At 38.5% G+C, this 15,258-nt stretch overlaps 2 protein-coding genes across 4 annotated transcripts; one reads left to right on the top strand and one right to left on the bottom strand.

Annotated features, from left to right (window-relative positions):
- Positions 1 to 1,380: 1,380 nt before the first annotated feature.
- Positions 1,381 to 8,555, bottom strand: LOC124142889. Of its 2 annotated transcripts, none has more exons than XM_046511582.2 (4): positions 8,477 to 8,555; positions 7,241 to 7,358; positions 5,943 to 6,051; positions 1,381 to 5,300 (listed from the first exon to the last, which is right to left on the bottom strand). In XM_046511582.2, exons 1-4 carry the CDS (start codon positions 8,502 to 8,504, stop codon positions 5,190 to 5,192), a joined length of 366 nt encoding a protein of 121 aa, XP_046367538.1. In that variant the 5' UTR covers positions 8,505 to 8,555; the 3' UTR covers positions 1,381 to 5,189. The 2 variants fall into 2 exon arrangements, with proteins under 2 accessions (XP_046367538.1, XP_046367539.1); XM_046511583.2 differs by lacking the exon at positions 8,477 to 8,555 and adding an exon at positions 7,876 to 8,012.
- On the top strand, positions 8,115 to 11,794 carry LOC124142888 (C-factor-like). 2 transcript variants are annotated; one of them, XM_046511581.1, is made up of 3 exons: positions 8,115 to 8,213; positions 9,932 to 10,315; positions 11,336 to 11,794. In XM_046511581.1, exons 2-3 carry the CDS (start codon positions 9,952 to 9,954, stop codon positions 11,734 to 11,736), a joined length of 765 nt encoding a protein of 254 aa, XP_046367537.1. In that variant the 5' UTR covers positions 8,115 to 8,213; positions 9,932 to 9,951; the 3' UTR covers positions 11,737 to 11,794. The 2 variants fall into 2 exon arrangements, with proteins under 2 accessions (XP_046367537.1, XP_046367536.1); XM_046511580.2 differs by having other exon boundaries at positions 8,124 to 8,327.
- Positions 11,795 to 15,258: the final 3,464 nt, after the last annotated feature.

The following is a 15,258-nucleotide window of genomic DNA, read 5'->3' as shown; positions in this document are numbered from 1 at the left end:
GGCACCAGATAGGTCGTCCAGAGTTGTCATCAGTTTCTTATTAAGGTGTTGGGGAAATAGTATACATGTATCTCTATGACAATGAGCCTCTGTTTAAATCTGACTTTGTCTTAATCACTTACTTACCCTAGCCTGTAGGTAGCCGTTTCAACAACCCTTTTCACTTCTGTTTAAGCTCAGAACCTTCTCTGGCTCCTAGTCCAGTCCCTACCGTATCCTGTCCCCAAACATAGTCCCTAAACCTTGACCAAAACCTATTTTGCATTTTATCATAGCCCCATACTCTGACCCCATCAGTCCCTACCACAGCCCTTACCCTAGGTTCTGTGTGCCCTTGACTAAAACCTAGTTCCCACCTTACCTTGGCCCCTACTATGACCCCATCAGTCCCTACCATAGACGTTACCCTAGGTTCTGTGTGCCCTTGACCCAAACCTAGTTCCCACCTTACCTTGGCCCCTACTATGACCCCATCAGTCCCTAGCACAGCCCTTACCCTAGGTTCTATGTACCCTTGACCCACCTTACCTTGACCCCATCTCAGCTCCCAATAGCAGTCCCTACCAGTGCCCTTGCCCTTGGTTCTATGTGACCTTGACCAAAACCCAGTTCCCACCTTACCTTGGCCCCTACTCTAGTCCCTATTGCCCTTGCCTAGACCCTACACCTTATCCCAACCCTTACCCCTACCAGACCCTACCCAATCCTAGCATGAATCCAAGTCCCTAACCCATCCACTACCCCAACCCAGCTCCTACACTGACCCCTACTGCAGCCCCTCCTCTTCAGATTCAGGAGCAGAATAGGTCACAAGTACCAGATGCTTATCAAATGCATACTAAGGAGAATCAGGTTGTTACTATGTTTGACCTGGCTGTATGTGTCATAGGGCCTGGGATAGTTGCTCCGACTTTCAAATAACGATTTCAATAATACAGAGGTTTGATTATTTACAGGCCGCAGTGATATGGCTAGAACAAAACCGACTGTGATGTAACACATCATTCATTACTACATACCTTACCAGGCCGCCCCCACCACAAACTGTAGCAGGGCCCACCTACACACATCTATCTTTGCCCTAAGATGATCGTAAAACTCATACCTTAACATAGGCTTACTATAGTCTTAGCGCTGAGATCGATTTGTGCCTAAATCCAGCTCCTACCCTAGATCCATCTTAGCCTAGGCCTTACTACAGTCCAAACCTGAGAACATAACATTGCCCCTACCCACTTGTTTCTACTTTAGTTGGTCACCGGTGTTGTTTTATATAACTTAAACCCTACCCCTTCCCTATGCCTCTCCCCAATAATATAGCAAATATTGTTTTGCGAAAACAATTTCACAAATAATAATAACAAGAAAATGAACAAAAACTACAAAAAGGTAAATTTTACTCACTGTTGAAAATACATCAAATACTAGGTGATACAAGTCATATTGCATATAAGACAAAGTATGTTCACAATTCAATATGTTCAACACAGCTCATTCTCCCACCAGCAACCTTAAAATGAATACAATTATAACTTGAAAAATAGCATCATTCAAGTCATGTAAAGTTGTCATTTTTTTATGAAGAACTCTACCAGTCCATGAAAAAAGGGTCCAATATCGCTCCATCCACATAAATGTCAATGTAATTCAACGTAAGAACCAATCTAAAGCTCTACCCTGTCTTTAACATGCCATTTATTCTTATGCTATGATCAATGTCACTGTTTAATATTCAATCCTGTTGAACAACAGCTGTTTACCTATGGCTATGTAGTCTGGCTCAGTATGTTGTTTGCATTGTTTGTAAATAGCTGCATTCAAGGCCACAACATAATGTCATTCATATGTTGTCAAATCATAATTTACTTTTTATAATAGACTATGTGTTAACACATTCTTTGATGGTTTTATTGTTTTCATTTTGTGGCTGGATAGGGAGAATTTTGATAAAAACAGACTTTATGTTTGGCTAAAAATTAACTTAAAACAACTGCTCTACAAAGGTGCTTCTAAGATAAAAATGAGACTCCAGAGCTCCAGAGACTCCATTTATCACCCCATCATAAAAAAAAAATATGTGATTTATCTAGACTGTGTCATTGTCTCTGTGTCATTAGTTTTGCAAAATTTGCAAAATTAGTTTTTCAAAATGGTATAGCTAATCTGATGACTATTTACTGATTACATATGACAACAGTTAGAACAGTTAGTCGTTGAGCAAATACTATCAAAATGGCAGTGCCTGTGTAATTCAACAAGTGAAACTCAACAATCATCAACAAAACTGACATGCAACGTTCATCAAATATGCTGGTCAACCTGAAAAATATTATTGAACATTATTTAGGACCAGTAATTCTAAAATCAAAATGCTTCTAGCGTGACTAAGGACTCATGGCAAATATCAAACTCTGATCTTATTTTGTTAACTTTTTATAGATTCCCAAATAGATTAACAAACAATAATTGCCATATCAAGATGTGATGTCTTATTTTGTTTACTTTATAATTGCCATGAATAGATGAATGAACAGTATTTGTGATATCAAGATGTGAAAATATGTGATATCGCTTAAAACAGATGATTTGTGGCTGACTAGCTGTTCCAAAATTTGTGTGACCACCTTATGTTTTGATTGCACTGGTCCTGTTGGCAATCTGAGAAAATTTCAGTTGTTGAACCCTGCAGGTGGAGATTCCACATGTCAGAGAGTATTGCATCATGGGGTATTGAAATTAAAAATAGTTGTTGTCATCTCCTCATTATGCTGTTTGTGAGAACCAATAGTTAAATCATGAATGTATGGTCACCATCTTCCTGAGGCAAGGAAGTTAACAAACCATAAAAGTCCAGTTTCCACCCTGGCTGAACTACGCTAGAATTTCATGGCCTGATTGTTGCGCCACCAGTGGCTATTACGAGTAATGTCCCTTCTAGGACCCCCTATTGTCATCACTTGCATTTGCTTCAAACAAAATCACAACACCAAGTCAATACAATCTGATCAATAATCAAGACCTATATTGTAATAAAACAGGCCTTCTCGCAAAGTGCATCAAATCATTTGAGCACCTTCATTAAAGATATGAAAAGATCTTTAAAATATCTGTCGATGCCCAGTTGGTAGTACACATGCTTTGCAAATCCTGCAGTCAATCGAAAAATGCACATTGAAATCCATGTTGTTTACGAACCAGATGTCTAGTTCATTGCACATTTATTATTGGACTATACATAGACTCATTAGTCCAGCCAATATGTAAATCCAGAATTCCAGCCTAATTCGGCAAGGGGGGAAACAAGACTGTTACAGTCAGTTAACTCCCTTGCCTCGTGAAGATAATACATCACAAGAAATGCTAAAGGATGTCAATAAGAAAGGGCGCAAAATGCTACAGTAAACAAAACATGTACATGATGTATGATGTAAGAAATTAGTTAACACACAAACATATGAAACATATGAAACATATGACCCCACGTGTCTCCAATCTCTGCTTATTAATTTAATATATAAAAAAGAAAAGGCTTCTTTCTAAAATAATGTTCAGAAACACTTTACCATAATTTATGTTTCTTATAATTTCTTTATATTTCTTAACAAAATGGACCAAACAAAATAGCAACAAAGAAAACATATAACTTTATAGATAACAACTTATCGTTTATTGCATATAGCAACTTTTTGACATAGATTCTTACACCATTATTGATCAATAAAGTTAAATGTTTTCCTATTTATTCGCCAACTTCTAGAATGCCAATCATACAGTTAAAATAGCAACTGTTAACTTATTTAATAGCAACAGTTCAAACCTTACAAAGAGGACAAAGCAATATCTAACAGAAGTAAACACATCTGCCAATTACAGTAAAAAAATCATAAACATTTGCACTTTAAACGTGTTAAACAGAATTGGGATTTAAACAAACAATGCTGAGTCTCATAAAATAATAAATTTCAACTTTGCAGATGTATCATTATGTATTTTTTTACCTTCTCCAGGACAGCAATACATCCATAAACCAAACACATTTAAGATATGTCTTTATAACATCAACATGCATAATTGTGAGTTATTGATTGAAAGAGTTTTTTTCATATTGAACTTTGTGAATCATAGCCAAATATATCTGATGCAGAGTCCAGAGCATCTATTCCTAAACTTCTATATCTTCTATATCAATTAAATTCATCACAATAAAGTTCAAGCTATGGTTCCTATCAATGAAGTAAACACTACCTATTGGAATGCATACATAGGTCTCCATCTACCACCAGTTCTAACTGATCTTTAATTCTTTGTTCGACCCTGAACTAATCAGATTAACTCCAGACAATAAGTATAAGAGCCATCAACTGTCAGCATCACATCAGAAGATAAATTCATTGTCCTTTCATGAAAACAAATATGCATTACTTTTACCTTTAACACATGTTGAAGTTTTGTTTTGTTCTTCATAAATTAATACAGGTACAACTGGTAAACTAGACAAAGATATAGTCCATGAACCTTTTTATTAAACAATACATTTCTCTCCTCTAAAATTAAGCAAAAATAATTTTCCTGATGAATAGTGAGTGAGTGAGTAACATTGGTTTTACGCCGCTTTTAGCAATATTCCAGCAATATCACGGCAGGGGACACCAGAAATGGGCTTCGCACATTGAACCCATGTTGGGATTCGAACCTGGGTCTTCAGCGTGACGAGCAAACGCTTTAACCACTAGGCCACCTGACCGCCCCCCCTGATGAATAAAGCTGACTAGACTGGCTTTTACATAAATCTAGATTGGTTTTGATTTCATAAAATACACATATTCCATTAATGGTGCAGGACTACTGGTAAACCTCAAACAGATGGAAACTAACCAAGATTGATTTGTCAAAACAAGATTAACAAACAAGGAACTGTACCTTAAAACCATGACATGCTAGGAAACCTGCAATATCCCAGGAAAACTTAAATGAGCTGTTTCAGCCTTAATGCTCTTAGCTTGTATCACTAAAACTTTGGGTCATACTCTCACAATACAAACAGAACATTACCCTCTGTAACCAGCATGGACAAATATTACAATAAATTCAAAGTGATGGTGAAAACAGTAATAGAACAAGATTGACAGCAGAGGCCACATACAGGCTGACCAAACACATCTGGCAGTGGGACCCAGACATAATACAGACTAGTCACTTTCATCGGAGGAGGCTTGTTCCAGCCCTGATGAAGAGAGCTGCACCGCCCAGGAAGACTCCTCCTTCTTCTTAAGGTCAAGGATGATCTGGTCCTTCTTGAACTGAAAAAAGGTAAGTTTGTATCAGCGTCACATTCGATGAGAAAACGTGGACAGACTGACAGTGGACAAGATGGACAGACACATAACGGTTGTTCCATGTCATAACATCACTATGATCTTCTATTTAGGTGATCTAAGAAGATAGCATTATTCTACCTCCTCGATTATACTGTGTATCATATTACCATTCTAGTGTATCATATTACCATTCTATTTTAAGAAAACAACTGGACCCATTTGACAGTATAGCATTAATTTGAGCCTGATTTGGGTAGCAGACTAAAAATAGTCATCCATTCAAATCACTCTCTTAAAACAAGAGTCTCACTGTACACTTAGAGACAGGAGCGATAGTGACATCACTTCCATGATGATGCAGCTAGGGTCCAAAGAACTTTCAAAATAGAATGGAGACATAATACACTGGATTATCCTTAATATCCATTTTCCGTGTTATTAAATACAATCTTGGGCAATCTTTACATCAAAATCAAACATTACAACTTCTAATCATGTTTATATTTTCATATGAAATTTGTTGTCTTTTGAACATGTTGAAAACAGAAAAGAATTTGTCTTTTATCTTGACTGAAAACTTTGATAAACAAAAAAAAATAATTGAAAACCATCTTGCTACATTACCTTGTAGGTACATTTGTCAGGGTCTACTTCTCCTGGAAGCTTCTTGATAACCTGTTTGTATTTCACAATACCCTTCTTTCTGCGTACTTCTGCTTGCACACAAAATGATCTGGAAGATAAACATTTTCACCCAAGTAAGTATTTACCTCTGCATTCTCAGAGGCTGACATTCAGCCCTGGGCCCACTTGCACCAAACGATCTTTAAACTATTGTAAGCCTAGGTTAAAGTATGAGAGTTAGGTTATCTTAGTGCTAAGATAGCTTTGTGCAAGTGGGCTCAGGTCTATGAAGAAAGGCAGCGCAAAAAGGAATTAATGAATTTCCTAATTCAGTATATAATGCACCTTCCCGAGTCAAGGGTGTTAACTGAATATAAAAGTCCAGTTTTACCCTTGACGAACTAGGCTGGGATTCCGGAGTTACTGTTTGGCTGGACTTACAAGTCTTAGCATAGTCCAATCAAATCGAGTAACAAACAAGATATCCTTTTCGTAAACAACATGGATTTTAATGTGCAGATCTCGGTCGACTGCAGGATTTGCAAACCATGTGAACTGTCAACTGGCCGATGACAGATACTATCCAAATCTTTTCATGTTTTCAATCAAGGTGCTCAAGTGATTTGATACACTTCGTGAGGTAAGGCGTTTTATTACAATATAGATCTTGATTATCGATCAGATTGTATTGACTGGGTGCAACCAATTTGTTTGAAGCAAATGCAAGTGATATGAGAGGTCGAAGTTGATCAGTAGGTGGGACATAGAAGTGACATAACTCTTAATAGCCACTGGTGGCGCTACAATCGAGCCACGAAAGTCCAGCGTAATTTGGCAAGGGTGGAAACTGTTTTTTTTATAGTAAGTTAACGCCCTTGCCTTGTGAAGATGTATCTAATGATACATGTAATGTTTAAGTTTTGCAAAGATGAATTATACTTCTCTGACAACAGGACCAATTAACATGATTAAGACAAACAACCTAATGCTAATTTTCAATTACTGCACTCAAAGAATTCCCATGTCTGGACAAAAACAATATTTTCTGCTAATATATTTGCCTGTCATATGTACTTAGTTGCAAATCTTTGATAAATACCTCTTCACCAGATAAAAAATGTTTTCAGACAAAACATTTAATATGCATGTTTGAACATGTTGAATGTAAGTCACGACAATATCAGTGAACCATATTCACAGAAGGTGGCGATGAATGACATAAACATACATGAACTTCACTGCAAGAAATCATGCCTATGATCACTGTAAAAGCTGTCAAACTGTGCTATCAAACTCACGTTTCCTTAAAGTCTACGATGACATCTGCATTCTTCTTGCCACCAAGGGGTCCCACCTCTAGGCCCTCAACCACCAGCACGACTCTCACAGTCTTCAAGTCCAACTCCTCAGAGGTCACTGAGAAAGCACATCGTGTTACATACTGTTACTAACAAGTGTTGCAACTGGATGTACCTAATTTATCAGAAACTTCTATTGTTATATGTAAATCAGGGTCCCATTCAACAAAGCAATTTTAGTGCCAAGACAATCAAATCATATTTCCAATAATTTGACGTACAAGTCATAACACAAAGATCACTTTGTTGAAACGGGCCCTGGTCCACATGACAACTGTGCAAAGAAATTATGATTCAACGTCTTGAATCATTGAATAATAATGCATACCATCAGTATCCCTGTAACTCACATGGTTTACTTGATGCATTTTAATCTACAAATTATTCAGAATAGTCACTGTCGCAGGGTTCAAAATCAATATCTATAACAGTTATAATCTGCAGAGGAATATTATCTGTCATGACTAATTTCCTTGACTGGATACAAAAACGGTAAAATAATTAAGACCATGGGTGATATTTACTGGTAATCAAGCCATTTGCTATGTCAATAGACAGTGCACCAATAGTCCTACCTATGTTCTGGGCCATATTAAATAAATAGTACTGTATCTCTGTCTTCTCAGCAACTAATCACTACAGATATTTCTGATAATATACGATGAGTTGTGCCTATATTTAGTACAGTATCCCAAAGCACTGTGGGATGCAATATAAGGGAACTAACTCCCTGCTTACCCGTGTGCGAAATACGCTCCAGTCGGAAAGCGCACGTAAAATCTCCTAATATAAGTAAGTAAGTAAAATGCTTACCCGTTGCTAACAAGAGTTGGTGTCAAGTTATACGCATTTAATTTGCTTAGAGTACTTTACAACTAATGTTACTGGAGCTTGTACTATATTTCCAATGAAAGTAAGACCCGGAGGGTTGATGCCACTCATCCCCCAGTCTAGGCCTAAGTTGTAACCTAACTTCCTTGTTTCGCTTCTACCTTACCTGGCAGTAACAAACTATAGGCTTCTTCGGGTAATGTTTTCGTGTCTATCATACCAGATTTGGCATTTAATGCAACACTATATCATTTAATCAGTAATTACTACGGCATATGTATTATTGCTACGTTAATATGTAAAATCAGTTGATGCAAATGCCACTGATTGTAGAATTATCTTCACCTGCGTTTGGTAAACGAGCTTCCGCCATTTTCTCGATACATTAGAGTTACCCGCCCTTGCATCAAAGGCATTCGGAACCTTCCAATGTGTTTGTACATTGCTCGTAACTTTAAATGACTTCCGAAATTACTTTGATAATAAATACTTTTGTATACTTTGTTACAAATTGTATATCCAGACCCAACCAATAAGCTAGCGGTCGAATATATATGTCGGACTATTTTTCTTTTAAAACAAATAGACAAACAAATAGATCTAGATGATTCTTGAGTTCATCAGCAACAGCTATACGTCGTTCCCGTTCTTCTTGAAAAGACGAAGCGTTACCGCCATTGTCGTTATTCGTTACCCGTTAAACTAAATTGTAAGAATTTTTTATGTAATTCTGATCAGGGCTATTGGACCAAGTGTGAGCACGCAAGCATGCGTGAAAACTTTGCTCCACTCTGGTTTTACAAAAACAGAAAACAAATGGTCGGCCCCAAGGATTTTTGTTATATTCATCCGCCAGCATCTCTCTTGTGATGAAATATGCAACAAAGTTAAGCCTTGTAGTCCCCGCCCCTTGAAATAGAATCACGAAATATTGCTTTTAGCAATATTCCAGCAAAATCACGGCGGGGGACACCAGAAATGGGCTTCACACATTGTACCTATGTGGAGAATCGAACCCGGGTTTTCGGCGTGACGAGCGAACGCTTTAACCACATGGCTACCCCACCGCCCCCACTTGATCAGAACTCGATGATGGCGTGTATCGCTATCAAAATGGTTATTTCATGATAAGCGCATTTTACAAAAAAATTCAAAACTGTAAGTAATATTCCTTATCGGCGGAATGACTTGTTTTCACTCTTTCAGTATTACCACACATGCAGCTATCTTCGTTAAATAATAATTGCGATATTTCGTCATTCTATTTCAAGTGGCTATGTTAGATTCTTTCTAGAATTTATTTGCAAGTTTCCTTTTGAAACCAATGATGAGGCTGTTTCAAATTCCTTATTTGTCCTAATATTAAATGGGAATATTGTATCTCAGTTCCATAAGGACACCACCTGACCGGTGTGTGACTGGGAATGCAGTTTAATTTCAAATGCAAATGTTACACGCCTCTGCATATTTCGTCCGTCGAATTTCGCAATGAATGATGTTTTTCTCTTTTTCCATATATATCAAAGAAATGTGGTAATGTTTCTTTGTGTGACGCTACTGAAAAACTATGCACGTCAGCTTAGAGACGGCATAACGTCGTCCCCACTCTTTCCACGGGTACTAACAATGGTACCCGGCAGTCACACACGAGGTCATCCTCCATTATCCAGTGTGTAATATCTCCATTCTATAAATCCTAACGGAATAGAGATATAACACACTGGATATTCGAGGATGACTTGAAGAAGGTAAATACCCAATCACACCGGAGACAATGAACTCACGTCAAGCCAATATCAGTTTTCAGAAATCAGGCTGCAATGCTGAACCCAAGGTCAGTGTTTATCACAGGATGCTCCAGCGGTATAGGCCTAGAACTAGTCCGGCAGCTCGTGCACCTGCCCCACCCCCCGCGGCATCTTCTAGCTTCGTGTTTAGACCCCACCAACGACGAGGCGCGTCAGCTTCGGGACGTAGCTGCTGCCCACCCTGAAGTTGTTGTGGTCAAGTTGGACATCAGGAGTGACCAGGATATCAAGCAGGCGGTGGTCACTGCCGAGCAGGTGCTGGGAGAGGATGGGCTGAATTTGCTCATCAACAACGCCGCCATATTGTCCAAAATGTCTGGTGTGAGGGACGTGACGAGGGTGGATCTCGTGGATCACTTCGACTGCAACACGGCTGGTACGCACTAATATTAAAATAATTCGCATTGAAAGAATGTCTGCCAGAATTCTTTCAAATTATTTTGCGAAAATACTCCACTGTCAATGCAAACTTAATACCCTCAGCATCATAATATACTTACTTTTCAGTGTGACTGGTAAAAGCAAGTTTAACTAAATATATAAAAAATGAGTCAGTTGTGTCTAACGCCAATTAAATATTTTTTCAATTATATGACGGCGTGTCGGCACAACGCGGGAGGAAAGCCTGAAGCATGACGGGTGATGTTGATGATAGACCAAGGATTATTATCAGGGAGAATCAAGGAATACAACCACTCGTCATAGGTTCCTGGCACGCCTAAGGGACATAACTTTAGACAGCGAACTGCGCCGCAGCAGACCCATTTGGCAGAACTAGTCTGTCCTTAAGATGTTTAACGTCTTCCCAAGGCAAGGGAAACTGGACTTTTATTGTCAGTTAACTCCCTTGCCTCTGGAAGATGAATGTCTAACAGATAACAAATGAACTTACCCAAAACCTTAGGCAAGACATTAAAACAATTTGGTTTACGAATCCGCCGAATCCCCAAAAATGATATGTGAAAAAAATAATGTTTTTATTCCGCCGCCCAGAAATAGGTACAAAGTTAAAAACAACTCATTTATTGTCGCTATCAATATAGATATATTATACTTTTATAAAATACTATAATTAACACTTGTTGAACATTCATCTTAAACACTTCAAAAACACTACGAATTATGACGAATCCCAAGAGGATATACAAAATAATATTGGAAACTGGATCTTTGGTATATTTACTTTTTTCGACCAACGGACCTCAATTGTTTGGGCCTAACAGTTGTAAACCAAAAACGCCAGGACATAATATAAAGCTCTCTGATATTATTGCAGTCTTTGAACTAACCTTATGTATGGTTCTTAGAAAATTGGTCTGGAGCAAACATAAAATCTTGAAGTTGTCTGATTTAAGGTACCTAAAGTACTCTGTTTATCATGAGCGTTTTCTCGCAGGACCTATGATGGTGTCCAAGAACTTCCTCCCACTGCTTCTGAAGGCTGCCAACAACAGCTTGTCCTACCTCAGTTGTAACCGGGCGGCCATCATCAATGTGTCGACAGGACTCAGTTCCGTGTCATTCTGTGTCAAGAACATGAAGCATCCCTGGTATGGCTACATCTGCTCCAAGGCTGCCCTCACCATGGCAACGAACATCATGGGGAGAGAACTCTGTAATGATGGTATATTAGTGACAGCCGTGAACCCTGGTCATGTTAGGACGAATATGGGGGGTTCTGATGCACCAATCTCGGTTGAGGATTGCATAAGAAAGCTTTTGCAGACGCTTGCATCATTCAATGAAAACTCAGTTGGTCTACTTCACTCGACCAACGGAGATGTAATACCATTGTGAAAATGGAAGGAAAATTCAATTTGCATTTGTTCACAAATGCTGTTCCCACTAATGAAAATAAAAGACTCCAATCTATTGTGTCATTACATGTGAACCATTTGAAGAAATGATATTACTTTGTGTGTTAAGAGATGAGTGAATTGGATGTTAATTACTATTAATAATATTAATAATATCATAGCGGAGACACCAGAAACTGCCTTTCCCAATTGTCACATTGGGAATCAAACCGAGCCTTCAGCATGATAAGCGAGCACTTTACCCACTATGCTACAACTGCACCCCTAGCAGATGAGTAAGTTGTGTTTAACTGTAGCTGTGGGCAGTTTGTATCTATTATCTAACTGTCTGTCTGTAAAATATGCAAGGAAAGTTAGAAATGATGCACAAGTAAGTCACATGTGATGCAAGGTAAGTTTTGCTTTGTTAGTTTGTTGTTTAACGCCGCACTCAGCAATATTCCAGCTATATGAGGGCGGTCTGTGCAAATAATTGAGTCTGAACCAGACAATCCAGTGATTGACATCATGAACATCAATCCACACAATTGGGATCGATGACATGCATGAACCAAGTCAGCAAGCCTGAGCCTGACTACCCGATCCTGTTAGTCGCCTCTTATGACAAGAATAGTCGCCTTTACGGCAAGCATGGGTTGCTGAGGACCTATTCCATCCCGGATAAGGTAAGTCATATGTGATGCAAGGTAAGTCATATGTGATGCAAGGTAAGTCAGATGTGATGCAAGGTAAGTCGTATGTGATACAAGGAAAGTCGGATGTGATACAAGGAAAGTCAGATGTGATGCAAGGAAAGTCAGATGTGATGCAAGGAAAGTCAGATGTGATGCAAGGTAAGTCAGATGTGATGCAAGGAAAGTCAGATGTGATGCAAGGAAAGTCAGATGTGATACAAGGTAAGTCAGATGTGATGCAAGGTACGTCAGATGTGATGCAAGGTACGTCAGATGTGATACAAGGAAAGTCAGATGTGATGCAAGGTACGTCAGATGTGATGCAAGTCTTTGGTGAGTGCAGTGAGCAGGAGTATGATGTTTACAAAACAAGGATCAAGGATTTTGAGAGTTCAAACCAACCATCAAAGAGACTTGCCACACTTCAGGTACACAACTCTGTAGGTTACACCGTAGGTTATGGAGACTTGAGGCAGGCCCCCCAGTGTCAGAGAGCATGAGCAACACTCTCACTGGTTGTGCACAATGTCACACATGTTTGTAACCACCCACATTACACACTTCAGCAGTCGGGGTGCTGAGGACCTACTCTGTCCCCATAGGTATAACACCCGACAAACCAAGCCAAATAACACAACATATTTATACATTTTATTCCTTCATGTATGGAACAAAGAGAATCACAGCCTGCTGTCATCAAATGGCATAGATATGATCAAAGAAGAACAATTGTAAACAGAGCACTTGGAATGGTACAAGCTTCGCAACATGATATTATGGCAAACAATAAATACAAATACACAAAGCTCAGCTCCCTAATGTAGCATTACTATCCCAGTAAAGAGAAACCAGCTACAACGTCTTACTAGTATTTACTGGAAAAGATAAATCATAATATTGAAGTCAGATACCAACTGAAAAAAACCCAGTGCCACGGCACTGTAGCTCACCTGGATATGTAGTCAACAGCCTTAAATGTCAACAAAGATTGCCACTAAACAAAACTTGCTGTCAGCATCGATATTCAATTTTCAGCAGAAATATTGAAATTAACATCAACATCTAATGATTTGGCCAAAATATCATAAGAATATGCCACAAGTTCATCTCCTTGAATCTGGAAATTTCAGTGAAAGACTTTTACAGAGACAAATATGAGTTTTGAGAGAATACAAGAGCATGGTCATTGTAAAATGTTGAAAACAAACCCAAACATATGTGGTGAATCCCACAAATAACTAAACAAATACCAGATTTAATTAATTTTGTACAAAACTGGTCCATTAATGACTATAAAAAGGATTTTCAACAGTGGTGGACATATTGAATATCAGATTCAAACCTCTTGAACAAATAGGTGGGTTTTTTCTGAAGTTTAAACTTCATTGGTCCAGTGGTTTCTGAAAAGGTGTTTACGACACACAATGCCAGACAAACAGAATATGACACAAGCTCACTTGACTTTCAGTCAGGTGAGCTAAGAAAGAAACATGATGCACAGACCCTTCAGTCATTGGTTAATGTCAAAAAATGAATTCTTCCAATCACAGACTGATATGTTTGTAGAATGTAAATAAATGTCTTATTATTTCTGACAAAAAGATACTCTTTGTATGGACACAAGCATGAGAATATTTTCATAATATGAAGGAATACTTGCCCAAAAAATAATATTATATACCAGATACAAATTATAAAGAAAAGTAACTACCCCAAAGAATGCGTTAATCATTGGTTAATTGCTTTAAGCAAGCGAGTGAATGCCTAACAATTTCCCAGTAATATAGATGACATAAATGTAACGTCTGTTTGTATGTTTGTTAGTTGTTTAACATGGCACTCGGCAATATTCCCGCAATATCACTGCAGCCAGCAATATTCTGGGCCATACAAACCAGTGATTGATATAATCAGCAATGTCCACAACACCAGAGTTAATGAAATACAACCAAGTCGCTGTGCCTGATCACCCAATCCATTTAGTCGCCTCTTACCGCAAGGTTACTTCGGACCTGTTCCAACCAGGAATCCCAGAGAAGTAAATGTTGTGTAACATGGTGCCTTTTCAATAACAACAAATGTATTTCCGTTAAAGCCATAACAACAGAGAATGTTATATAGGCATGTTGACTTCACAGCAATCCGAAGGTCTGATTAAGTGAGTGAGTGAGTTTGATTTTACGCCACTTTTAGCAATATTCCAGCAATATCACGGTGGGGGACACCAGAAATGGGCTTCACACATTGTACCCATGTCGGGAATTGAACCCGGGTCTTCAGCGTGACGAGCGAACGCTTTACCCACCAGGCTACCCGACCGCCCCTGGACTCATTAAAATAATGTACTTTTATGTATACATGTCTTTTTACAGTAACACCTTTCTCTGTACATACAGCATGTGGAGGTGTGTTTGATAGTTAAAAATAAGAATTTTAATCAGACTTCAGATTTTAGTCATTAAAAAAATAGTCTTGACTCTATGGCTCCAACTGCATCAGAGCATAAATAGTCTCTTGAATCTATGGCTCTAACTGCACCAGAGCATAAATAGTCTCTTGAATCTATGGCTCTAACTGCACCAGAGCATAAATAGTCTCTTGACTATGGCTCTAACTGCACCAGAGCATAAATAGTCTCTTGACTCTATGGCTCTAACTGCACCAGAGCATAAATAGTCTCTTGAATCTATGGCTCTAACTGCACCAGAGCATAAATAGTCTCTTGACTCTATGGCTCTAACTGCACCAGAGGAACAAATGTATAAAAAAGCATCTTACATCTGCTTAATAACAACAAATACAACAACATATGTTTAAAGAGATAATGT

This window comes from Haliotis rufescens, unplaced genomic scaffold (assembly GCF_023055435.1).
Source record: "Haliotis rufescens isolate VD_foot unplaced genomic scaffold, xgHalRufe1.0.p SCAF_6, whole genome shotgun sequence".
In the NCBI taxonomy this organism is placed as follows: Eukaryota; Metazoa; Mollusca; class Gastropoda; order Lepetellida; family Haliotidae; genus Haliotis; species Haliotis rufescens.
The sequence above is the reverse complement of the archived record's forward strand: the minus strand, read 5'-3'. Positions and strand labels throughout refer to the sequence as shown.